The sequence below is a fragment of the Polypterus senegalus genome, chromosome 6 (genome assembly GCF_016835505.1).
Source record: "Polypterus senegalus isolate Bchr_013 chromosome 6, ASM1683550v1, whole genome shotgun sequence".
NCBI classification, from domain to species: domain Eukaryota; kingdom Metazoa; phylum Chordata; class Cladistia; order Polypteriformes; family Polypteridae; genus Polypterus; species Polypterus senegalus.
Window position 1 is genome coordinate 76,478,112 of NC_053159.1, and position 26,562 is coordinate 76,504,673.

The 26,562-nt window shown below is 36.8% G+C and overlaps 1 protein-coding gene across 2 annotated transcripts in view; it reads right to left on the minus strand.

Moving 5' to 3' along the window:
* Window positions 1-26,562, minus strand: part of col18a1b (collagen type XVIII alpha 1 chain b) — a 315,691-nt gene that overhangs the window by 81,637 nt on the left and 207,492 nt on the right. For both annotated transcript variants that reach the window (XM_039756370.1, XM_039756369.1), the window contains 6 exons: window positions 18,710-18,854; window positions 14,834-14,881; window positions 13,488-13,609; window positions 10,621-10,647; window positions 6,356-6,562; window positions 5,284-5,310 (listed from right to left, as the gene is read on the minus strand). In XM_039756370.1, coding sequence (XP_039612304.1) covers window positions 5,284-5,310; window positions 6,356-6,562; window positions 10,621-10,647; window positions 13,488-13,609; window positions 14,834-14,881; window positions 18,710-18,854 — 576 coding nt within the window. The remainder of the gene's footprint in view (window positions 1-5,283; window positions 5,311-6,355; window positions 6,563-10,620; window positions 10,648-13,487; window positions 13,610-14,833; window positions 14,882-18,709; window positions 18,855-26,562) is intronic.

A 26,562-nucleotide genomic window follows, 5' to 3' on the forward strand; every position in this document is an offset into this window, starting at 1 on the left:
TGGTACACATGTTTCTCATTGGTCGACTAAAAATACTGTAGGGCGAAATCAGCCGTAACCCACCCCTTTCTGGCTAGGGTGGGGGGTGATCTTGCAGTCTTATATGCATGTTATCATGCAGCTGACACTCGGAACAACCACCAGAGGGTGAACTGGAGGCGACTGCCAGCATTCTTTATGTTTGAGTGCCACCGGGCCCGTTGCTTTTGAAATTAAATAGAGTTCTACACGTGCAAGTGTGTGTGTCTGTCTGGCCCGGAAGTGAGACGCAGAGTCGGGGTGAGGGCTCCAACTTCAAGGATACGCAAGTGAGGCCAGTACACCGGCAAAAGGAAACCTCCTAAGAAAGACAGTCGCTTAGCTGCTAATGCACAAATGATGCAAGCACTTCGGCAACATGAATCCTTGTAGCAGAGAGATGCCCAGAGTAGTTCTGACGATTTATGTACTTCTAGGATCCCGGCTTACACAGTTAGTGTATACCAGGCGACTGCCAGCATTCTTTATTTTTGAGCAGCAACCCACACCTGTTGCTTTTCAAATTAAACAGAGTTGGCCGCTTCCGAGTGTCAACTAGATAACATACACAAAACACCGCAAGACAAGTACGTTAGTGAGTCTTTATCCATCCATCCATTATCCAGCCCGCTATATTCTAACTACAAGGTCACAGAGGTCTGCTGGAGCCAATCCCAGCCAACACAGGGCGCAAGGCAGGAAACAAACCCCAGGCAGGGTGCCAGCCCACCGCAGAAAACCCACACAGACACGGGGAAAGCATGCAAACTACACGCAGGGAGGACCTGGGAAGCGAACCCAGGTTTATTGTTTGTTAATTTATTTTTATTTTTAAAGTTTTTTTTTTTAATTATGTTTTTCTCAAACAATTAAAAAATAAAAAATTATTTTCCTCCCGGGCAACGCTGGGTATTTCAGCTAGTTTATAAATAAAGCTGGTTTATATTTATACATACATATAAAAGTATTTTAACTTGTAGTAAGCTATATGAGCAGTGAAACAAGACCCTATTGAAACAACCAGAAACAAACTAGAAAAGTTAATGGAGCTGAGGGTCAGGCACAAAAGCGTTTACAGAACCAAATAATTACTGGAATATACCAGTTAAGGAAAGAACAGTGGGTCGTATGTCAAATTGCATAGTTTAGTGGACTAATTTTGCAAATAATATTTGAATACGATGATGAAGCAGCTCATTGCTCAAAGACTTTAACCTATTAGAATGGGTATTTGAGTGCCACCCTGTTGGAATTAATTGAGCCATCAGGCCTTTGGTGCTTTTCTCTGAACCGAGACAGAGCTGGAGAGACAAAGCCCGCTACCAGTGACTCTTGTTTAAGTCAATGTGCTGCCTTCACAGCGATTTGTTTCAGAAAGTTAAACCAGCATTAAAAGCCAAGCTAAGTGATATTTTTCTCTGATGCTAGAGTGTTTTACCCTGTTTTAGATACATAGATACTTTATTAATCCCAAGGGGAAATTCACAAAGGTTTTGAGGTCCATCTGGGTGTTTTTGTGCTAGGATTAAGCACTGAGATAAAAAACCTGCTTAATAAGGAGCCTCTTATTGTCATGTTTTAAAAACAGAAACAATCAACATTACTTAATGAACTTTTACAGCTTACGTTTTGGTATTACTTTTAAGGTTTCCAGAACCTTATTTTATTAAACAGATAAAAGCTGTTTTAACAGGGAGCATACAGTTAGAGAACAATCGGGTGTATCTCATATGAAAACAAAACAAAGCCAACAACTGAATGGCCTACTTGGACAGAGTGCTTTAAAGGAATACACCCTTCAAAAATTGTATTTTTATTTAAAGGTTACTTACTCCTCATGCTTTATAGTGCCTTCTGAGGAAATATTTAATCTTGCATTTCCATACAGAATGTAGGTAAGAAAGTTTATGATTTAACAGTCACAGTAGGTGACAGCAAACAATATCAAAATGTCCACGAAAAAAATCTCACGTAACTCGTCTTGCGTAATCCACATGTGTAAAGTCATCCTTTCACTGGCTCAAAACTCCCATACATGTATTTTTTATTAAAATATTTTTAAATTAACCATTCCCAGAAAATATTGTTGGGAATAAGGAAGAATACGAAAATGCAAATCTGCCCCTACATTGAAGACCTGCCTCTCCCTGTCAAGCCCTGTCTTCAATTTAAAAGCACAGAATTGTAGGAATGCATTGTACCGTTTTGCTGCTTTTTCCATAAGTAATTGTTAGCATTTTAGGAAAAAATGTATAATTTTTGCACATTTTGAGTATTTGACCAGATAACAGCCATATGGATTATGTGATGCAAGTAACATGAGAATTAGTTTTATTTTTTCCATGGACTTTTTCATCCATCCATCCATCCATTTTCTAACCCGCTGAATCCGAACACAGGGTCACGGGGGTTATGCTGGAGCCAATCCCAGCCAACACAGGGCACAAGGCAGGAACCAATCCTGGGCAGGGTGCCAACCCACCGCAGGACACACACAAACACACCCACACACCAAGCACACACTAGGGCCAATTCAGAATCGCCAATCCACCTAACCTGCATGTCTTTGGATTGTGGGAGGAAACCGGAGCGCCCGGAGGAAACCCACGCAGACACGGGAGAACATGCAAACTCCACGCAGGGAGGACCCGGAAGCGAACCCGGTCTCCTAACTGCGAGGCAGCAGCGCTACCACTGCGCCACCGTGCCGCCCGGACTTTTTCATGTTGTTTGCTATTGTTCGGTATTGGTGACTGTTAAGTTTCATTACACGATAAAGTGTTTTCTCTCAATCTGCCCGAAAATACAAAATTAAACATTTCTCTTGACTGTTACTGTAAAGCATATGGGATAAGTAACATTTAAATATAATACTGTTTTTGGGTGAAGTATTCCTTTAAATACATCAAGTTTACATTTAGTGCAATTAACTAGAGCAATGAATAAATTAGCTGAAAAGAAACGCAGGAGTCATAGAAGGAGAAAGAAAATGAATTTAGCATAGCAAGGAAAACAACTGAGATCTAAACACCTGGATTTTGGTTTTCATGATGTGGTACAATAACCAGCTCTCAGTATGTTGTATTATTGCATGTCCTACTTTTCCAAATGTATTTCTCATTTACCATTATGTAATAAGACCTTAATGTACACTTCTTTGGTATCCATAAGATTTACAAAACAACAGTCAAGTATTTATTCATCTCTGCAATGTGACCTACTAACAGAATTTCACTTTGGAGTGGTCTGAGATGTCTTAACTGAGACACATTTCTCCTGATATCACACATTTAGATAGATAGATTAACAAGTAATTTTACCATCATGTCAATATGCCAAACTGCACAGAGATGAATAACGTATTGTGGTCTATGGCCGGCTTGTCATCCCAGCCAATACCCCCAGGCCGCCAGATGGAGCCCTCCCTGCAGTATGGAGGTGCCCCGAAGACCAGCAGGGAATCATGGACAATGAAGTTTTCATCCACAGCCCTGCTGGATACCACAGGGGCCGCAAGAGGGAGCTGCAAGGAGGAGAAAAGAGTCATATGTGCCCTATTACACGGAAGTGCGTCATAGGCAGAGCGACGGCAGAAGTGACGTACTTCCGGGGTGAAGAAAAGGACTTTTGATCTGACCCGGAAGTGATAGAAGATCACATGGACTGGGGATTGGAACACTTCCGGGTCAGGGACTATAAAAGGATTGTGGGAGCTCCCAGACGGCGAGCTGAGCTGGGTGGTAGGAGGGCAGCGCGTCTGGGAGTGGTGGATTGATTATTGTTATTGTATTGGTCAATTAATGAGTATTGTGGAGAGGAGGGTGCTTTGTGCACTGCTGTTAACGATTAAAGTCATTTTTTGGACTTTTATCTGGTGTCTGGCGTTTTGGACAAGGGTTTAAGGGAGCGATAGCGCCCCCTATCTGTCACAGTATCTACTAATGTTTTATAAGTGTTATGATGACCAAAAAAGCCTTGATTCATAACAGTGATAGATGCATTTTTACAGTACCTAAACTAAAGTGTTACCCATATTTCTGCTTGTACTTGTGCCATTGCTCAGGTTGTGCGTGTTGGGATATCATAAGACAGAGGCAGTGACCTCAAATTTCTAAAACATCACGTAGAGGTTCTCATTAATGTGAAGCCACAATGACTAAGCCAAGAATAAAATGTGGAGCATATTGTACGCCTTTCTCTACTCTTGTTTCAGATAACCAACCGTATGTGTTTCCCCTGAGGTTTTGTTTACTTTAAGACTTATTAACTTATGAAAGGTAATAAATAGTATTAAACTGAAAGAAAACAAACATACAAGCCTTCATCAAAGAAACAGCTTTTGCTTTTCATTTGCTTTTTCAATATTTGCTGCAAGTTCATTTGTCATTGTATCCTCCATTTGAACGAGTTCCGAAATGGCACAACCAGTACAAATACTTTTCTTTATTGCATTTTGAGTTGCCTTCTCTGGTTGTATTTTTCATTTTTATATTACATATGCGTATATTATCGATATTGTAATGACTCTTTTTGGCAAGGACACTAATAATAACAATTTGGCCCTGCTTACATTGTAGGTGGATCTGAGCCACAGCAGACCTACGTGTACAGAGATGACAAAATGAAACCTCACAGGCAGCTCAAGGGTACTTATACATCCCAACAACACCCGTACCAATAGTTCTCACCTGACTGTAAAGAGCTGATATACCTGCTCCTTCTCCATTAAAATGCACACATACCCATTTTCTGAAATATGGTCATTTACGTTTTATTACAGGTTTATTTTTTGTTATTCTTTGCATTACATCTATAATGCAAGCTTTACAGATTACATTGTTTCTATTTTCTCATGACTAACATTCTGTGTTAATTATGAAGACTTTGTTTTATAGAATGTTTCTTAGGTTAAAGATGTTCTGGGTTTTAGAATAATTATTTCCCCGGTTTCTTATCCAGCACTTTAAAATTAATGCAAAATTTGATAAACACGTTCATTGGATATTTTGACAACAGCATATGAATAACTAATTCTTAATTCTATGCTCCCAAAAATCTGTATACATTAGGAAATCAACAAGTGACAATGGAAACAAAGACTGAAGGTCTCACAGTCTCTCCCATGTCTCAAATTCTCTAAAACTCTTCCAGTTCTTTCTCACGTACATCTGATGTAAGATTCAAACCATGCAGATTGTGCAAGTTAAAGGTATTACCGCCCCTTCACAAGAGAAGAAAACTGAACTTAATCAAGAATCTACTTACAGGTTTTCCATCTTCACCCGGGTCCCCCTTAAGGCAAAAAAAGACAGAAATAATGATTTATTCATTATGAAACAGTATGTATTGAAAACAGAACAATAACCCTACAGTATAATCATTTACTAACTAAGACCACTTACTCTGAATGAAAGTTGTGGGGTACCAGAGCTTAACTCAGTCTATCGAATGGACACTCACATGCAAACACTGGATATGAAATCTTGATGGTTTCAGATAAGTAAACTGTAAAGCCATCCATCAATTATACAGCTTTCTTAATTCAGTTGAGAGTTATGGCAACCAGAAATGATCTTGCAAGAATTAAACACAAAACAGGAACAACCCATAGACTTTGTACCTGATCACAGCAGGGTACACACACATGACCACTCAAAATTACTCAGTTTACTGAAGTCAATAAACCAAAGTCTTTGGGATGTAGGAGGAAAACTGAAGTACCTGGAAGAAAGCCCAATTGGACTGGAAACAGAGAAAAATTAAATCCCTCGCAGCTATGAGCCTTGATTCTGGGGCAGTGAGACTGTAGCACTGTCCACAAACAGTTTAAAAGTGGCCTCATAAAAATTTAACTCTCTTAAAGGATGTTAAGATGTATTATTATAATAATAAAATCAACATAAAGTCCAGCAATCATGAGTAACTCTTTCTGTTGACGATTCCTGTAACGTTACTCTCTTGATTGACACTTCTGTATCTAATACACTGTTTCTACTATATCATCAACTTATATTGTCAATCTAGTCCAAGTAACAAAATGTCCTTCTTCCATAATTTTATATCAGGTGTTGTAAGCTGCCTTGGATAAAGGCGTCAGCCAAATAAAAATAAAAATAATGATAACACTAAGACTATATTTTGTATTAATAATTAACAAAAGTATGGTGGATGTACTATTGCATACTATTAGACATTTGTGTATTTGAGATAATTATTATTATTTAAGAAAGGACAGAACATAATTTAGTAACAACCAAGAGTAGTGTAATAAGCAATGTTTGCTGCTTGACATCAGTAGCTCCACACAAGCTAGTGAGTGTCATCTGTGTTTACTCACAGGTTCCCCATCTGCCCCAGCAGGTCCAGGTGCACCAGGTTGTCCAGGTTTTCCAGGAGGTCCTTGAGGTCCTGAAACTTGTTGCACCACAGTACCATCTCCACGTTTAACTACTTCTGGTGCAGGTCCTGGAGGACCAGGAGGGCCAGGTGGTCCAGGGGCACCTGTATCTCCTTTGGGTCCAGGGTATCCAAAGCCAGCACTTCCCTGCAATAAAAAAAATGTTCAGCCTACCATTCACCAAAGAGTGGATTAATATGTTAACACATTAATTAAAGACTTGAGGATTAATGCCTCTTCAGTTTCTATATAAAAATTGGCAAATTATTTAAGATATGATATAAAAGTATATAAACTCAACAAAACTTAACAAAACAACAGAGGATGATATTTTGTAAGGAAATCCTTCTTTTTTAATCATGTTTTAGAACACCTGGAGAATTTAAACCTTAAGAAACACCCTGCCGTCATGAGTAGCATCATCATTTATCCCCCTTTTCCTAGATGATGTTATGGTAGCAACATTGCTGTGTTGGGCTGACCAGGCCTCCCTAAGTTAATCCTGAATTGATCTCGGTCAGAATTCACTAACGTGTTATTCATCTGTTTTAGTACAGAAGAGATATTCTTAAAATTAGCACCATACAGTACCCCGTAGGCTCAAAATACTTTCCTCACCCTTCATATTAAGATTAAGCCTGTGTGCAAAGTAATCATTTCATATACTCATTATAGCATCCGATGAGATGTAAATGAATTATCAGGCAATCATCAAACAACAGTTAATAGAGCCCATGAATATGGGACACTAATTTAGCCTTTAATCATACAATTGCGAGGTAGAACACCACAATCACTAAAGGTTCATTAAAAGGATTACTGTTAATACTAATGTGGTTGGGAGGGGGTAAAGCAATTTCAAAGTAATTTCAATTTAAGTATTCTGTAGTATCACAGATTACAGGAAATGGACAACTACTAGGAGACAGCCATTCCACAAGATACATAAAACACTTCACTTGCATCAAATTAAAATACACACAGTAGTTCTTGTAACAGATGATCTAAAACATAAAGCCAAGTAAAAAATCTGCAATCATACACAATTTTTTTTACATTACTCCTGATATTTAAATGCAGCTCATAATTCAATCTCACTTCAGAAACTCTCATATTGTTTTTTGCTCTTTAATAGCCTAGTGGAAAGTGAGTTAGTGCCCCAAGTGGAGGAGCCTGTGTTCCTCAGGGTCTTGTACAAGAGTGATGGGAAAGGGATGGTGAGATTGACAGACAGATAGGGGTGGTCTGTAGTGGTGAAGAAGGAGCTGAATCAGAAGGTGAAGCTCTCATTTTACCAGTCGATTACGACCCTACCCTCAGCTATGGTCATGAGCTTTGGGTAATGACTATAATAATAATAATAATAATAAAGAATGAGAGTAATAAAAGAATGAGAGAGTGGGTTTTTGTGCTGGTTGGTTGGGCTCTCCCTTAGTGTCATCAGATAGAGGCTTGTAGTAAAGCTGGTGACCCTCCAAATCCAGAGGTGCCTACTGAGCTGGTTCAGGCACCTAATATGGATGCCTCCCTGTGGAGGTTTAAAGGGACAACCAGATGGAAGGAGACCTGGGGAAGACCCAGGGCTCGCTGAGAGGATGATATCTCCCAAATGCCCCGGGAAAGCCTTAAGATCCCACAGTATGAATCGGCAAGTGTGGCTGGGGAAAGAGAGATATGGGCCTCACTGCTAAGATTGTTGACCCCGAAACAGTCTTGGATAAGCAGATTGAAAATGAATGAATGATGTTAGCCTAGTATACAAAGACACACATATATGCATCCCGTTAACATTCAAGAATCCTAATATTTAATAAGCAAAAAAGACATTCTCAAAAATCATATTGCAATTATACTCATTTTTTATTTACGTATCTTTCCCTAACAAAGTATTGTGTGTGCATGTGAGCTTTGATTAATATAGCTGTGCCACTTTTCTGCACTACTGTTTAATTATTATTTCACTTTCAGTAGGAAGGCTCTATAAACAAAAAGGTGTACAAAACAGAAAGATGACATCTTCTGTTATTACTACCAATTTAATTTATATAATTTTTTCTTTCAGGCTCTTTAACTGACAAAGATGCTTTTGGGTCATGCATGTCGCCACCAATGGGAGCTACTAGTAGGACTTTCACAAGATAAACCAGTGTCTTCAAGCATCTCACATAAAGTCTGACATTTGTGCCCTTTATTATTAAGAACAATAAATGTCAACTAAAATCAGACAAAAATACAACTACCTACAGCTAGAAAAACTTCTAAAATAGACAAAGTTGTCCGTAGAGAATGTATGCACAAAAACCAATGCCAGACTAATAAAGGTGTGAAGACCTTTCAATATTTGAATGACCTGAATTGAGGAAGAAATGGCTAATTTAATCATTTAGGTATCTGAACTTGACAGAAATAAACCTAGCCAGAATGAGAAAAATATAACAACAGCTATCACCACGAGAGATGCTTTATTATGGACAAGGAAAAAATATGTGAATGTGAGCATCTGTCAAATCTCGAACTGAAGGTACACATGGCATACTGGGATTACTTCACTGTGGAACAACTGAAAGCCTGTATATGTCTGTTTAATAAGACAAGTTACACTACAAAATGGCTAACAAAATACCTATAATTATATTTATGAAGGTATCAGGGAAAGCACATTTCTAGCACCTTACATCAGAAGGTACACTTTATGTAGAAGTACTTAAACAATAATTCATCAGTTAAACTCTCTCTTCTACATTTTACAAGTAGTTAAAATGCACTAAATGTAATAGTCATATACTTAAAGGAAAAGTTCAGTATTTTTAAGTCAAAATCATTTATTTCCAATCATGGTATATATTAATTTGCTATATTGAAATCGTGTTCAAAAGTAAACCATTTATTTTATAAATTCTAAAAAACATCTAACCTATTGTTGCATTTTAAAATGTAGCTCAAGAGACAGGGGTCCAAACATGAAAACAAAAGCCTTAAAACTTAGAATAAATCCACTGCGTGGCAAACATTTTGATTTAAGAAAAAGTGCCTTCCGCGGTTCTCAGGAATCCTTGTCACAACACAAACTAAGGTGGAAGTAATATATTTTATTACAGATTTTTGGTGCTTTTTTCTCAAGGTAAGTATATGTTTTCCTGTTCACTTGTCCATCTGTAGTGGCCGTCATGGGTGGAGTTTAACGTTTTCTTCAGGCACACTCCATATCTGCAGTTCTCCTACACCTCACTGCAGCTTCTGTCTGCATATTTTCCTACCTTTGTCTCTCAACTTCCCTTTCAGTAATGGTTATTTTCTGCCAAAGCTTATAACAAATGATGCCCTGCGCAAAACTGTGCCAAGTGTCTCATACAGCAGCACAAAGGTCATTATGCCATGAAATCATCTGATTTGAGAACACATTTGCCATAAAACCATCTTGAATGTCCAAGATTCAAAACATGCACCAGCTGCATATACACATTCAAATTATATATTTTTTTCTTACACAAAGTGTCCTAGAATTGTACTTTTTAATTTTTATTTTATTTTGAGTCCAATATGCAGTAAACAATCAAGAATAAGAGAAAAACAAATTGTCACCCCAGAAGGCAACATGTGCATGTTTCTAATATACATTTATACAATTTGCTTAAAGAGAACTACATTTCACATTTGATAATTAAGCCAATTTTAAAATGCTTGTTTGACTTATTTACTTCATATATTTTTTGGACCTTATGCTTTTACTTAAGCAAATATTTCATCATCCATCATCTATTTCACTAATCTAGAAATTCTGAATATCTTCTGCTCTAGTTGTATCCGTTCCCTGCATGTCACAGTATCAGAAGCTTCAATTTTGCTCTACAGCCAGACAAAAATTAAATAAATAAGCAGCCTTTATTCTAAATAGAACATTTCTGTAAATTAAAGTGCTAAAGTAGTTGCCAATTATTGCTTAGATGTACTTTCTACCAACTGCACTTTTAACTAAATAAACTTTAATATCAAAATGAGACACTGTTATGAAACAAATACATGATCATGGGAGTTTTCTGAGAGACACTGGAGTTCAATGAACAATGACTCTGCCTAAACCAACCACTATGATGGCATTGAATCACTCCAAGGGTATGTTGAGGGTTGGAAAATTAAAACAACTGTGTAAAATAAACATCTAAACACCTTAAGCAGGTTAACCGTTTAAAGTATGTAATTCTTACCTTCATTCCCTTTTCTCCTGGTTCCCCCTAAAAGAGAACAAACAGAAATAAATCAAAAACTAACACTGTTATTTTATAAAGTGCCTTTGCATAGTGATTCATTCAAATCACACATTCTTAACTCTTGACAGTATTTATTTTAATATATTTACAAGGCATTCAACTGCAGTATAGGAAACACTTGCCAAGATATAATTTACTTATTTAATTTGGACTGCAAGTACTGTAGTTCCTATTGTGTACTTGAGTATCTTTTTTATTTTTAAAACACTTATTTTCTATTAACGTAAAATGTACTAACTATTCAAAGCAGCATGACTTGTATTCAACTGCACCCCATGTGCTTCAGGCCAGCATGCTTACAGGTCACCCTAAAGTCACTTCTGATTAGGGCTGTTGCAGTGGTGGAATAAGAATATTCAGTAACTCATGCATAAAAGAACAGATCATGATTAATTTAAATAATTGGGTCAACAATAACCCAGTTGAATTAACATTTGTTTTATTTTATACCTATGTATTTATTTTTGGGTGGCACAGTGATAGTAAGGAGACCAGGATTCATGTCCTCTCTGCATGGAGTCTGTATGTTCTCCCGGTGTCTGTGGGGGTTTCCTCTGGGTGCTCCAGTTTACTCCCACAGTCTAGAGGTGTACAGATTATGTGGACTTCTGATGTTAAATTGGACCTTATGTGTGCAACTGTGTTTTCACACTGACGAATTGGCACCCTGTAAAGGGATTGTTCTTGCCTTGCACCCTATGCTTGCCGGGATAGGCTCCAGCCTCTCTGGTACTCTGCTGAGGATTAAGCAGGCTTACCAGGTGATATGGTATGGTATGGTATGTTTTATTTTCACATTAAAGCAAGTACATTTTAATTCATGTTTAAATACCTATTCGAATGTTTTGCTACGTATATAAAATATTTTCTTATTATACCATATCTTTATCACAAACCTCCACTAACTGCATGCCAAAGTCAAATTTACAGTGCTGTGGTTTATATGTTTATAAATGCTTACTTTCTCTCAGATGTTATTATTGCTTTTACATAACTTTTACATCAGAAGATACTTTAAGGAGCACAAAAAGGAAAAACAGCAGAAGAAACACAAGGTGACATGGTAATTAATACATCTGAATGATCTGAGGGAGTGTTCACTAGGAAGGCACTGTACAACAAATGTTGACTCCCTGAAAAAGTTGCCTACATTTGTTTCCTTTCAAGTGAAAAGTATTTAGAGTCATCTGAAAGATGTTAAAACACTGCAATAGTTCATTCTAAATGACTTCTGCTCAGTTATCCATTTTTCCATTTTAAAAAGCTCAATTTTGGTCTTGTCAGGCCATAGAACCTTTTTCTTGGTAACTTCACAGTCTCCCATGTGCCTTCTGCCATACTGTAGCCAAGATGTCATAATGTGTATTTTTAACAGTCGCTTTCTCTTTGTCCTATAAAGCTAAGGATGTTGAAGCACCCAGGAAACTGTAGCTTGTAACTCTTTTAGAGTTCACATAGGTCTCTTGGTAGCCTCCTTTACTAGTCATCTTATTCCATAATCACTCTGCTTTTGTGGACAGCCTGCTCTAGCAGATCTACAGCTATGCCATGCTCTTTCCATTTCTGAACAACCGATTTAACTGGACTCTAAGGGATATTCAGTAACTTGCTTATTTTCTTGCCTCCATCCTCTGACTTGTGCTTTTCAATCACCTTCTTACTACTTTGCTTGGTGCGTTCTTTTGTCTTCACTATATACTGTATATGTTAGGCCATGATATTGGCTCTCCACAAGCTGGCCCTTTCAGATAAGGTGCATTTATACCACAATCAACTGAAATGTCCTGACTCCACACAGGTGATCTCCACTGAACTAATTCTGTGACTCCTCAAGCCAAATGGTGGCACTAATGATGATTTAGGTGTGTCACTTTAAAGGGGTGAACACTTAAGCAATCAGTTGTGTTGTGTTTTATATTTGTAATTAATTTATATCATTTTAAAAAGATCTGTTTTCACTTTGACATAAAAGAATCTTTTTCTATTGATCAGTGTCAAAAAAGCTAAATTAAATCCGCCCTGATTCAATTTTGTATACTTCCAAGGCACAGTTGTGTTCATGTGTGTGTATGTATATATATATATATATATATATATATATATATATATATATATATATATATATATATATATATATATATATATATATATACTTATTCTCAAAATTGATGCATATATAGATTTGATCTATATGCGCTATACATTAATTCTGGGTGTAAATATATACTGTATATACTGTAGTTACACCCAGAATTAACATGTGTTGTGTATGCAGATGGAATCCATTTATAATTCAGAGAATTTACATTTAATCCTGTCATTAAATGCATCCGCATTGTGTCAGATTAGAGAATCAGTGTCACTTTAACTGTGCAAAATTCAAATCAACTTCTGCTTATGTGGTTGTTGTATGTGGGTAGAAAACACATTTGCATTTCCTCTTGAGTCAAATGTGGTCAAGTGCTACCTGACCACGATCGAATCACTGAAAATGGAATATATGGCAGGGGCCTCAAACTCGGCAAATTTTTGAATCACTGTTTAACCTTCACATTTTTGAAACATGAAAGGAAAACTAGAGTAGCTTTAAAAAATATTTTCCCTTAGACAGAATGATCCAACTCCAGTATACTGAGGTGACTGGGGACACTTTAATGAATCAGGGCTACTTAAATGCATACTCCAAACTCTAGAAGACTGACATTTCTTTTATTTAAATATATTTTTTTGTCTTCATCTAATAGATTCCCTTGTTCTTGTTGGCTTACATCATCAGGTAGCCTTAAAGCTTTTTCACAGGTTACCTTTCCACCCTGAGTGCCTGTTGAAATAGCACCATTGTCTCCTTTTGGACCAGTAGGCCCTTGATCGCCTCTGGAGCCCTTTTCCCCTCGATCTCCTTTTTCTCCTTTGGGACCAGCAAGACCTGCATTAACGGGGACAAACACTTGAATTTGTTGTTTTATTTTTATATCAGAATTGTCTAAAATTACTTTAGATTAATTTTCTCATCCTCTAAAGGATTCCTGTAATACATTACAATATGTACTTCAAGGAAAGAATGGGTATGTCACAGTTTTACCTCAATAAAGATTTTTGTTTTAAAGCATATTAGTTTATTAATCTCAGTATTGGACATCTGTTCACAGAGCGTCATGTGCCTTCTGTTTTAAAACTGGCTATATTTACCTTGGGATTGTTTTAAATTTCAAGCTGGGTACATTTTGAAATGTGTGCCTATTTTTTGCATTCATATTCCCCTTCTCCCCAAAATACTGTAATGAGATGCCCTCTGTGTTGGATAAAACACACAGCCTCCTGTTTTCTTCTTACCAAGGATGCCAGATTTGTTATCTGGTAAAGTTAAGATGTCCGTTTTCTGGAAAAGTGCAATGAACCAGTGACTATGACAATCTTTTACATTCATGTCATCTGGAGATTTCAGACATTTTTCTTCAGCCCCAGATTTCTCTGTCTCTTTTTTGTATATTTTTTAGAGCATTTACTTGGCACAGACAAGTGGATATATCATATTTTTCTGCAAATGTCGAAGCAAAGCTACCTCAGTTGAGACATAAATGCAAATTAGTTTGTTTTCCACTCTTTAATTCATTTCAGTCACTTTGCTCTGCTTCAAAAGACAGGTTTCCAAATCAATGGCTTAGATGAAGTAGAGATCTAACCATAATTCTTTTTTTTCACATGAAAAACATTTTATGGCTGCACTTGGATCCACAAATGTTTCACTGCAAACATAAAGTACAGCTTGGTTGACTGAAGAGGTTTTATCATGTCTAGACCAAAATTTCTATATATTAAAAAACACAATTTATTACATATTCAAAGATATATTCAAGTTTGCAATCCTGTAAATGTACCACACCCCCAACATAACTAAACCTTCAATGCAAACAGTGAAGACATTGTGCTAATTTACCTTGGGGCACAGCTTCATCTGGTAGTCCCCCTACTTGGGGAAAGGTCAGGGGTTGGAGTCATACACTAAAAAAACTGTACATCGGCCATTCCCCATAATTATATACAGGAGAGTTAAACTTCTAAACATAGCCCCCAGTTACATGGCTTGTATACACAAGATATACGTGCAAGAAACATACACATTCTGAGTGGGCAGAAAACTGAAACCTACCAATTTGAGCAGGAATGCCTTCTTTGACTCTGGGGGGTAAAGATTCAACTGAAAGAATAAGAAAAGTTGAAAAAGGTTCAAATTTATACTGCTGCTCCGGCAATAATTTCAAGAAAAGATTAATGTCTCAAAAATAAATTGTTATCCTTCCCTGTTTCAGTAAATAAATGTAGAAAACAAGATTTCATAATACATCTTTTTATTGTGGCTGTTATTTTTTATGTTCCAACTCCTAAAGACAGAACTAGCAGTTAAAATAATCAATTTACCATTTTCAGATGTCTTATTGTGAAATTTGTGCTGCTAGATTTTCTCAGATGGTGCTTAGGAAGCAATAATAAAAAATAAACATAATAATAACGATATATCCAACAGAGAATATATCCCTGGCAGCTTTCATGTAGACAGGCTGTGCTTTGAACTCTACAGGAGTTAAAATTTCCTCTTATAATACTTTCAGATGCACTGTGTCTGTGCTGGCAGAGGATTTCAAATCAAAACCAGACGACTGATGCTTTTCCACTTTGTGTGAGAAAGTTAGTGTCCAATTTTAAATGATTTCATTTGAAATAAAAATCAGCATAAGCTGAAGAAGTTTGTGTAGACAAAAAGATCTTGCAGAAGGAAATATAATTTCTATGCCATTTATATGCCAGAAATACTGTAGGTTATAGGTTGAAGAATATGCAACTGGATAGAAATTTATTTTTGAAATGAGGATTTTTTTTTTTTACATAAAAGAACACTGAAACTGTGCCTCTTGCTTTATGGGATACATCAAGGTTGCTCTTTAAGAAATTCTGCCTGATTCAAGGTGAACCTGTCCTTTTTATTGAGTATTATTATGAATGAGACGTCAGATCTATGACAGGATAAAGGGTCAGCACTGGGCTTTTTCAAGCCATCGGAGATTGTGCAAAACTCTGTAAGACTTTGTGTATTTTTTAATAATAGCGTTTTATTTATATATCACATTTCCCTTTGCTTTAAATTCTGATTGCTATAGAGCTGAAGGATTTGTCACCCATAGTGTTTAGGTTAGCATGAGGCACAATGAGATTGTCAGAAACAGTGGACCATTAGTGCCAGACAGAAACATAGAAATAGAAGAGGTTGTGATTTAGTCAGGTGCAAGACCATTCATAACATTTTATATTCATTCCTATATGAAACAGGGAGCTACTGAACATGGAGCAGGATGGGTTTTCTGTGTTCACTGCTGCTGGCTTTTGTAAGGACTCTTACAGCTAAGTTTTGAACCAACTGAAGCTTTGATGGATATTAGAAGGGACACTTGCCAGAAGGGACCTACTGTAGTCAATGTGGTATGTAACAAAAGTATGGACAAGTTTATCAACATCAGAATACCAGAGGAATGAATGAACACAGGCTATGTTATGAAGCTGGAAGTAAGAATATTTCCTAATGTGATTTATAATTGTAGAATAAGAAAGTGAGGAATCAAAAATGACACCAAGATTCCTAATGGAAGATGAATGTCTGATGGTATTATCACCAAGAGCGATTGAAAAGGAGCTCAAGTTCTTAAGCTGAGCTTTACTGTCAATTAGCAGGACTTAGACTGAATATAACAGTAACAAAACCAATGTTTCGATTTCACTGAGGCAAGTGGTCAGCAGAGAAAGCTTGCCAAGAACTTTGAATTTCAACACTGAAACAGTTATGAGTATCATCTGCATAAAAATGATAACCAGTCCAAAGTTATGGAATATGGCCAAGGGGAAGCATGTAGATACAGATCAGCAGAGAGCCGAAGACAAAGTCTTGAGCACTCCTTGTGTGTCCGGGGCTGAGGTGGATCTGCTGTTATCAAAAATTAAACTCTTGTCTATCAGTCAAATAGGACTTAAACTACTGGAGGGAAGTGTCAGTGATACCAAGAAATGTTCTCCATTCTGGACAGTTGGATACCACGTATGACAGTATGAAATGCTGCATTAAGATCTAACAGAATTAATACTCTGGTCTGCCCAGAGTCTTCTGCCACAAGCAAATATTAGTTACCCAATGCTGAGCAGCTTCACAGCAGTGCTGTGCTCTGAAAGCAGACTGAAAGGACTCCATCAGCTTATTACTAGTTATGTAACTAGAGAGCTAGGAGACCACAACATACTCAAGAACTTTATAAAGAAAAGTAAGTGAGACAAAGGCCGAAAATTGTAAGGATTATCACACCAAGATAGGACTTTTCTAACACTGGGGTCACAGAAGCAATTTTGAAAGCTGTGGTATTGACCTCTGTGTTTAGCTCATCTGGTTTTCCTTCATTTTTTTTTGACTACATCCATCTCTCAGTTCTTTTTGAAAGTTTTTGTAACAAGGGAATTTGAGATGAATTGTTAGGCTTTTCATTTTGATAATTTTGTTTCCTCTGCCTTTTCTTTCTGGCAGAATAAACATTCAGATAGGCTTATACTGAGGCTGGTGTCACCACATGGTAACATGACTTGTTGGTGGCCTTACGTCTTTTTGACTAAATATATCTATAGATTACAATATGTTCACAATTGTGCTGCTCGTCTACTTACAGACACTAAAAAATCTGCTCACATCACTCCTGTCCTTTATGATTTGCATTGGTTACCAGTCTTTTCAAGAATCAAATATAAAATTATTCTCACTTTTAAAGCCCTTCATGGTTTAGCCCCTCATTATCTGTCTGAGCTGCCGCTTCCTTACACTCCTGCTCATGCATTAAGATCATTGGATACTAACTTACACACTGTAACTAAATATAGGTGAGTAACTCTGGGTGGCAGAGCTTTCAGTGTGATAGCCCCTAAAATTTGAAATGCTCTTCCTCTCAGTCTTCACAATGAAAAGTTTATTATTCATTTCAAACTCCTGTTAAAACACATCTCTTCAATGAGTGTTATTCATTGATTTTCCTGTATGTAATTTCTCTTGTTAATGTGTTTATTGAATCGTAAAGTGTCCTTGAGTGTAAGAAAGGCGCTACATAAATAAAACTTATTATTATTATTAAATAATAGCAACTAGTAACAAGTCTGGTAAGCTGTCAGGAGATTCTACTGTAGTAGTTACTGACGTTTAATTACCACAGACGGGCTTGTTACTCTTACATTCTGTATGTGTGCCTGTCTGCTAATGCAACACGTGCTGCTGTTATGTGCATTTCTATAACACTAACAGAGAAACCCTAACAGAATGATCTTATGCTTGAAATGTTACATTTATAGTAAAATATTTTGAACTTTAGGGGGCGCAAATGCTTCACTCAACATCTAACTCCAGGAATTCAAAATTGAAAGACATTTAGTTTGAAGAAAAAATAACTATTTTGATGTATGGCCTCTATTTAGTAATATCTTCATTAAACTGTTGTACCTAAATCTGACAAAAAGACTATAAAATAAAACTTTTCAAGTTTTTTGTGCAGGTATTTTCATTAAATAACATTGCTTACTTTTACCAGCTGGCAAAATAAAACTGGTTAATGTTGCCTTGCTGCTCTTTCTCACTTTTCACTAGTGTGCTAATGAAGAGCTATTGTTAGATTTTTTAATTAAGAGATTGACTTTAGACTACAAAATAAGAGTAGCAGCTGCTTATATACACAAGCTCTAATAATTTTAATTAAAAATAAATCATGCCAAGACTTGAACTAATGTGCTAATAGCTGCAGACAGCAGGAAACATGTAAGACAAGCAGTCTGAAAATCCCTCGTGAACATTTAATATTGCAAATGAACTAAAACTTCAATTATACTGGAATTCAAAATGACTGACCTGTCAATGCATACCACTAATTTGGGTAAACAATATGAAAAAAAATCACTAACAAAACATTTAAAAAACCCCTGAACACAACTAAGTACTACGTTGGATATTCACCTTTTTCAAATACATGCTTCTTCTCAGTTTCAATGGCGACTGGAGGCTTATGCTTCTCCTTCTCTTTGTCCTTCTCCTTTTTCACTGAAATATCGGGTTTTGTCACTGGGGGCAGAACTAAAGGTTTAACTGTAATGGTGGACTCCTAAAAAAAAATTAAGAAAAAAAAAAGCTTTGTCAAACTATGACATATTGAACTGAGCATAACCTGTAGAAGGTATAAGTAAGTGCTGAACTAAAACATACACAAACACGTGCTTCCAAGAAACAGAAAAATACATTTTGGTTTAGTAAATTGCTTCATAAATATAATGTTAAGGCAACCAAATACATCTTTATTTTAGTAGACTGATCACTGATCCAGAAGGAGCATACATTTGAAGCAAATACATCTCGCTGCAGGAAGGATTGAATAGGTGATAGCACCACAAGCTATACAGTAGATACAGAAAAACAGACTTGATAAGGAAGCGTCCTGACTAATTGATATGTGTGATATGGGCTGTGGGTGAATAAACAGAGATACTTTTAATTAGTAAACACGCTGTGCAGCGAGGAAAGAAGGCAAAAATGAACCAGAGAGAGAAACAAAATAGACATACGGTATTAAGTCTGGTGAACAAAAGAAGGCCATACAGTCCAGCAAGCATGCTTGGTTGCTAATAACTACACGGACTCAATATATCATCTAAATATTTCTGAAGGCTTTGATTTCAAGTACATGATTCAGTAGTCGAAGGCCACTTAGTCTTTCCTGGTAGCACTGAGCTCAAGACAGCAGGTTGAAGCAACAGTTCATGACAGAGACCACTCATATACACACTAGCTCTCACAATCAGTCAATCAATATTCTATTTATGAAGCACATTTAAATGGCAACAAAGGATGACCAAAGTGCTGCACAATAACAAGGAATAAAAACCACTTCAGAAAAAAAATCAATAAACATAGTAAACATATAATAATGTTAAATAAAAAAATATAATCTTAAACTTTTAAGTTACAAAACCAAAATTCTCTCTCCAAAGTAACAGTGTGACTTAACAGGCGATGATGAGATGAACTGATTCTCACTCACACGACAGAATATAAGACAGAAGTCAATAAAAATGAAAATACTACAGAAGCGCCTCCGTAAAATACACCTTTGAAATGAAGCAAAAAAAATGAAGCTGTTTACTTATCTTTGCCATTGGAAGCTTCCAAAATCACAGGCAGTGGTTTTTAATGTGCACATTCAAGGAAAACCCAATTTTATTATTTTTATTAATTAACCCAATTAAAAAAGCTGCTTTTATGTTTTTTTGCCCCCACCCCAATTGAACTGATAAACTCAGCTTGTTTTTCCAAGCTGCATCTACCTTGCAGCAAATCAACTAGCCTTTAATCCCCAGCAAGGAACTGGCTGTTCACAAGGTCATATTCTAGAAAAAATCTTTTCTGCAGCAGACAAACTAGTCATACAAATACATATTGTCAGGCAAGGGGCACCTGAGGATCACTTTCTGGGTTCAGACAAGGTATGTGATACCCCACTGGGTCCAGAGCACACATTAAAGCCTGCAGATTGAGTCCTTTTCTTAAATTAACATCTAATTAACAGAATTCATTTTTTGTGGAGATTTCATCTGTTGCTGTGCACTGCCACAGAGATAATTGTGATTTATCCATTGACGCAGTGGTTCACAACATTTCCAATGATCCTCACCCCTAGAAAATAATTTATTTTCCACACCTCCTAAAAAAGTAATATAACATTTGAAGATAAAGAAGTTACATTTTTAATTTTTGATCCACATTCTGAACTGCGGGTGAACAAACTGAACTCAAAAAAAAAGCAAAAAAGCTTTAACTCAGTGTATAAAATTTAAATATAACTTAGGCACTCAATTGGTATCCTGCAAAGCATCAGGCTCAGCAAGGAAATGATCAAAGGGTTTTGGGGATTGGAGACCCCCATGAAACAACGGATGCTGCCATGCCACTAAGCAATGAAACACATTTGACAAGCTTTGCCCCCCCAATAACACCTGCACTACAGTTCAAAAATAGATCTGATGCACAGTTAAATTACTGTGTTACTGCCAGGACCATCGGCAGGAGGGTCGGGCTGGGGGTAACCAGCAGGCGTTGCATCCATTTCAGTTCCTCTTGCGCCCCCTCAGCAAAAATTTCAATCAAACTTTGAAATCGGTGATGTTTCACAATCTTGCACAGAAATCAATACTTGACCTCGCCCTTCTCTTCTGACTATTGCAAGGTCCAAATTCTGTTCTCTTAAAAAAAAGTTATTCACCTTTACGAACGCTCCATGAGAACCCTCGAGAACACACATTTCTGCAGCTCATTCACAGGTGGCAATTGCATGCACTAAGCTTGATTCTTTTCACATCACAGAACAGGAGCACTAACTAATACATGGCCTACAAATGATGGCACACTGCACCTTGACAAAGTTGGACAATGTGACTTTGAATTGTGCCGTAGTCTTCCTCTTTGTCATACCCCTTGAAATGCCATCTCACACTCCCTGAGGCTGCGGGCACCTGAGGTTGGGAACCCCTGCATTGAAGACTGGCGTTAACCAAACAATTAATAGAGGTAACTGCTGCAGTTTAATGAAGATAAAAATGGAGGCTAATCTGTTATCTTCTAAGAGGAGGTCAAAAATTAATTCAAGATAAAAAGCCAACAAACAATCTGGGACAAAACCTAAGACACAGATAATAGTACAGTAAATCAGAACTTTTCTCTTTAAAATTGGAATCCCTCCTAAAACTGTTTTAGCAAAACGTAACTTCAGCCACATGATTTATAGTGTTTATGATTTTTACTATTATGTAAATTACACAAGTAGAGAAATTCATCTATCATCTAAAGTAATCTACTGAGACCTACTTAGAATGCATGCTTTTGACCATAAATAACAGCTAATATTCAAAGTGTGGAGGGTAAACCGTCATTTCAACAATATAAAAAGATGTAATAAACATACACAAAATTCAGTCCTTATTGGCTATGCTGAGAAAACTAAAATTACAGTATAAATCAATCTTCAGGCCATTATAGAATAAACTCACTCACGTGTGAATTTAGTGTACCCTAGTAACCCCATACATGCTTTTGAATGAACTAATAAAACGTTCACTGGCAGAGGGAGAACATGCACATCACGGACATCACAGACATGGTCTGGCATGGCAATTAAACCAAGTATTGTGCAGCAGCAACACTAACCACTGTCACACTCAACGCAGAAAGTAACTGTTTGATTATCTTACAGTATCATTCACTCTGAGCTAAATGGTTTATTATAAATATTCCTTGTTTAGGTATGTTAAGCCTGTGTTTTTATCACTCTATGCTAATATCATTACTTGTATTGTGTATTAGTATTAACATGAACAATTTGAGAAATTTGTGAAAATGACAGAAAAACCCAATCATACAACATAGCAGACACGTGTCTCCTTTGTAATGTATATAAAATGTCCTCATGTGGTGTAAATAATTGATTTAAAAGATATTGTTCCTCAGTTAGCAAAGATGAAGACAAGAAAAAATCTGTTTTTTCAGCAGAATTTTAGCCATTTGTATCTTTACGATACAATTATTATTTACTTTTTGAAGCTGGAATTTTGTTTGTAAAATGGAACTACCCTGTTCAATTAACCTATATACTGTATTATTATGTAGTTATATTTATATAGTAGTATTTACACAGATAGTAAATAAAATACACTCCATTCTAAAATGCAACTAAAATTTCCATTCATTTAACTAATATCTGGAGTAAACTGCTGGTTTTCTTTGTAAAATGTGTTAAAAAATACTCACCTATAGTTTGCATAAAATACACAGTATATGAATGTCCATCCATCCATCCATTTTCTAACCCGCTGAATCCGAATACAGGGTCACGGGGGTCTGCTGGAGCCAATCCCAGCCAACACAGGGCACAAGGCAGGAACCAATCCTGGGCAGGGTGCCAACTCACCGCAGGACACACACAAACACATCCACACACCAAGCACACACTAGGGCCAATTTAGAATCGCCAATCCACCTAACCTGCATGTCTTTGGATTGTGGGAGGAAACCCACGCAGACACGAGGAGAACATGCAAACTCCACGCAGGGAGGACCCGGGAAGCGAACCCGGGTCTCCTAACTGCGAGGCAGCAGCGCTACCACTGCGCCACTGTGCCGCCCGTATATGAATGTAAATATATAAATTCATTTATAATCCATTTAAACTACCAGATTACAAACAAAAATTTGGTAAAGTAATATTATATGAAAGTGTAAAACAGCAATAATTGTACATTCCAAGATATACTCAGGGGCAGAATTGGCACTTTTTACAGCTTCTCCTAGGACAGCAAAAATGGTGTCCCGAGCACAGATGTAATTTTTTTCTACTTGGTGCTACTTTCAGTGCTGAGGCTGCTGGTAGCTTTCCTAACCTTCTGCAATGTCCAAGAAAAGAAACATGGATAAACAGGGTAAAAGTTTCAAGACAGTTGTAAGGTAGACTATATGGCTGTAATGAGCACAGAGGTACCTGCATGTCTGTTTGTAAAGTAAAGTAACTGCAGTTGTTTGTTGATATATAACGGCTCTCATCGGGCATAGAAAAAAATGTTCTTTCTGTCTCTCTGTAAAATTGAGTTCGACACCCCTGCTTTAGAAAAATAGTTTTAACAGGATCAAAGGGTTAGATGTTACCTTGGAGGGTCCGACAGGCTTACTACTAACCTAGACAAAGCGAAACTAACAAAGGTTCACAAAAGCAGTGCACATCACTCTCCATCTACCTCTGTGTTACAATCCCTTATAAATGCAATTTTTTTTTTTCTTCATTAAACTTACTATAAAGATAAATAAAATGAGTTCAGACCTGATTGCCAATCCATTGTCTCAGGACAACAGCAACACTTATTTCTATAGCACATTTTTATACATGAAAGTAGCTCAAAGTGCTTTTCAATAGTTACAGCTAAACAGAGTTACAAAAGTAAAAAACAACAAAAACAAAACTAAAGAGTACTTACTTATATAAAGTTTACATAAAGCAGGCAACATGAAAAACAGAATGTTCATCTTAATAACAAATGCTATAGTCAGAAAGCCAGGGAGGAGTGGAAAAAAAGAGACTCCCACCAGCTGAATGCTAGAAAAAATAAACCTGAACGGGTACGTAGTATCATCACCGAGTACCAGAGTAAAAACAAAACACACAAAAATAAAAGTGCAAAGCTCAGAATATGAGAGTAATGTGCCAGCTAAGAAGAAGAAATGAGAACAGGTAAAAAGCTTAACAGCATAATTTTCAAAATGCTGAATGAATGAGGGGGCATTGCCAGTCTGAGGCACCAGTGCAACTAGCTGCTCACCAAAGGTGGCTTAGAAAATGAAAAACCCAAGAAAATGTCAATTTTGCACTTGTCCTTCACTTTTGATGAGCAGTATTAATTTGTTATATAATATATCTGATCTGTAACCCAGGTCATTTTTGCTTATCAGGAGCAAGAACTACTCTGGGACCTGATAAAGTTTTAGCTTGTTGTAAACTTATGTGATCAGGGGAGCGCATTATAATCAAACTCTTTGTCATTAAAAAAAGAATTGTCATCCACCAACATATGAATTCTTCTAATCCAGTTCAGGGTCATCAGAGTCAGAGCTCATCCTAGCAGCAAAGGGTGTCAGTTCCTCGCAGGTTTCACTCACTCACTGAAGAGACAATTAAACTAAAATAAATACCAACTGGAATACTATTTTCAATTTTCTTTTACAATGCAGAAGATGCATAATTAGAGTTTATAAATGATGTACATCCTGCTTTCACCTCTCCAGAACTGCCCCTTCCTACATGCAAATCACCTGTTCAAGGATCAGAGACCTCCACGATTCAGGAGCCATGCTAGACAGCCCATTAGAATGCAAGTTTTTGTCACTTGGTTTACTTGAGTTGAATCAGATAACCCCTCTCACACACCTAAACTTAAACATAGTGTTTCCTGGCATATCAAGTAACATCACTTAAGTATAATGTAAAACGACAGCCTCCTTAACAGAGAGCTTTGGAGGTCCACAAACTTGACTCTATTAGGATTATTGCTGTGTCATGAATTGCCAAATTAACTTTGTTAGCAGTCACCTGGTGTAATAAATTTCCATTCACGAGCATAGTGATGGCTTCAGGTCAACATCAGTCAGGAGCACAGAAAAGAAAAAACGAAAGCATGAAGCAGCAGCTTGTGATGTACTTGCAGGTGTGTTTCAGAAATATACATTTGTCCAACTTCTAGTAACCTAGCTAGCCTTACATCAATTGCCACTACTTTAAAGAGAACGGATTACTGGAGCAACAATAGAGTAGCATTATGTTGAATAGCTTTGATATTGAGGGTTTTAACAGATATTATCTGATGTTCCAGTACCTTGTTGACACATGTTTGTGGATTATTTATTATCACTATACAGACCTCAAAACCTCTACGAAAAGGCTGCTAAAGTTCTGCTAAAGTTAGTCAACATATGAAGTGCTTGGAGTGTTGCTGCATTAAGGACATGTTTTGAAATTTCACCAACACACAGGCTCAGTTGCTTATTAGTTGGTTATTGGCTGAATTGAAGCACCAAGCAAGCAAGTCTGATATACAAGATTAACTTTAGTTGTTAGTTAATTTTATAGGCAAGAAGATTCTGGTTAGGACCCGAGTTTGGCTAGGGGTGGCACTACCACTCCACAGCAAAGGGCTTAGAAGAGTCAGATGAAGCTAAAAGGTCAATCGATTCACTACTTCATTTAGTAAGAAAGGGTTTCATTTATTTAGATTTTTCACACGGTTGTCTCACTGATCAGAAATACCTGTTCATTTCTTCACTAGGCATCAGGCTGTTACCTGATTTGTAGAAAAAAAATACTATAATAAATGCCTCCCAACCTAATACTGGAATGAGTAATTTGCTCAGGCATGTGATTTTTGGCAAATGCACCAGTGTTGGGGTAATATGCCTCTGTCAATACAAAAAAAACCACAACTGATGGGCTCTATATTGTATCTTTATCACAAATACATTTGATAGTTGCAATGTCATTTGGGAATTATATGCTATGCTTAAAAAGGAGCAGATTCTTATTATTCCAAGAGAGGTCAGTAGCATGGCAGGAAAGTATGCCTGGAAAAGATGAATAAAACCACTAGTAAGCTGAAAGAAAAACTTATGACTGATAAATGGGAGTCGGCACCACAAACAGTCAAAATTAAAATAAATGTAATACAATATTAGGGTAAAAAGCAATATGTACAGCTGCTCTCATTAGTTTAATTTATCTCATGCAAAATTTTAAGCACAAAATACCAACCAAAAAAAATCAGTTGAAATATGATATTGCTACCCTCATCCCCTTCAGCCGAACCAAATCACAGATTTAATTCCCTGAAAAACTTTTTGACTACAGCTGGGAATGCTTAGGCAGTGGGAACCTGAACCAACCAATTATCTTTTCAGTGTGGGAATTTTAAAAATGACATGTATATCGAAATTACACAAACATGCACAGCAAACTCTCACTATGCAAAACAAACTGATTTTATTTTGTCTTACAGCAGTAATTACTTCTCCTCCTACCATTTGAGCTGTGTTAGAACATTTTAAAAGCTATGGATCTTTACTACCACTACAGAATGCTGAATTCAAGTTAGTTTGGCAGTTTATTTATATAATAACTTAAATTCATTCTATCAGTGAAAATAGTAAAACTAATTTGTAATAATGTATTTACTCCATCAGCTTATGTCAACACATAGCCTTGAGCGTGTGTTATTCTAGTAGTGGATGCA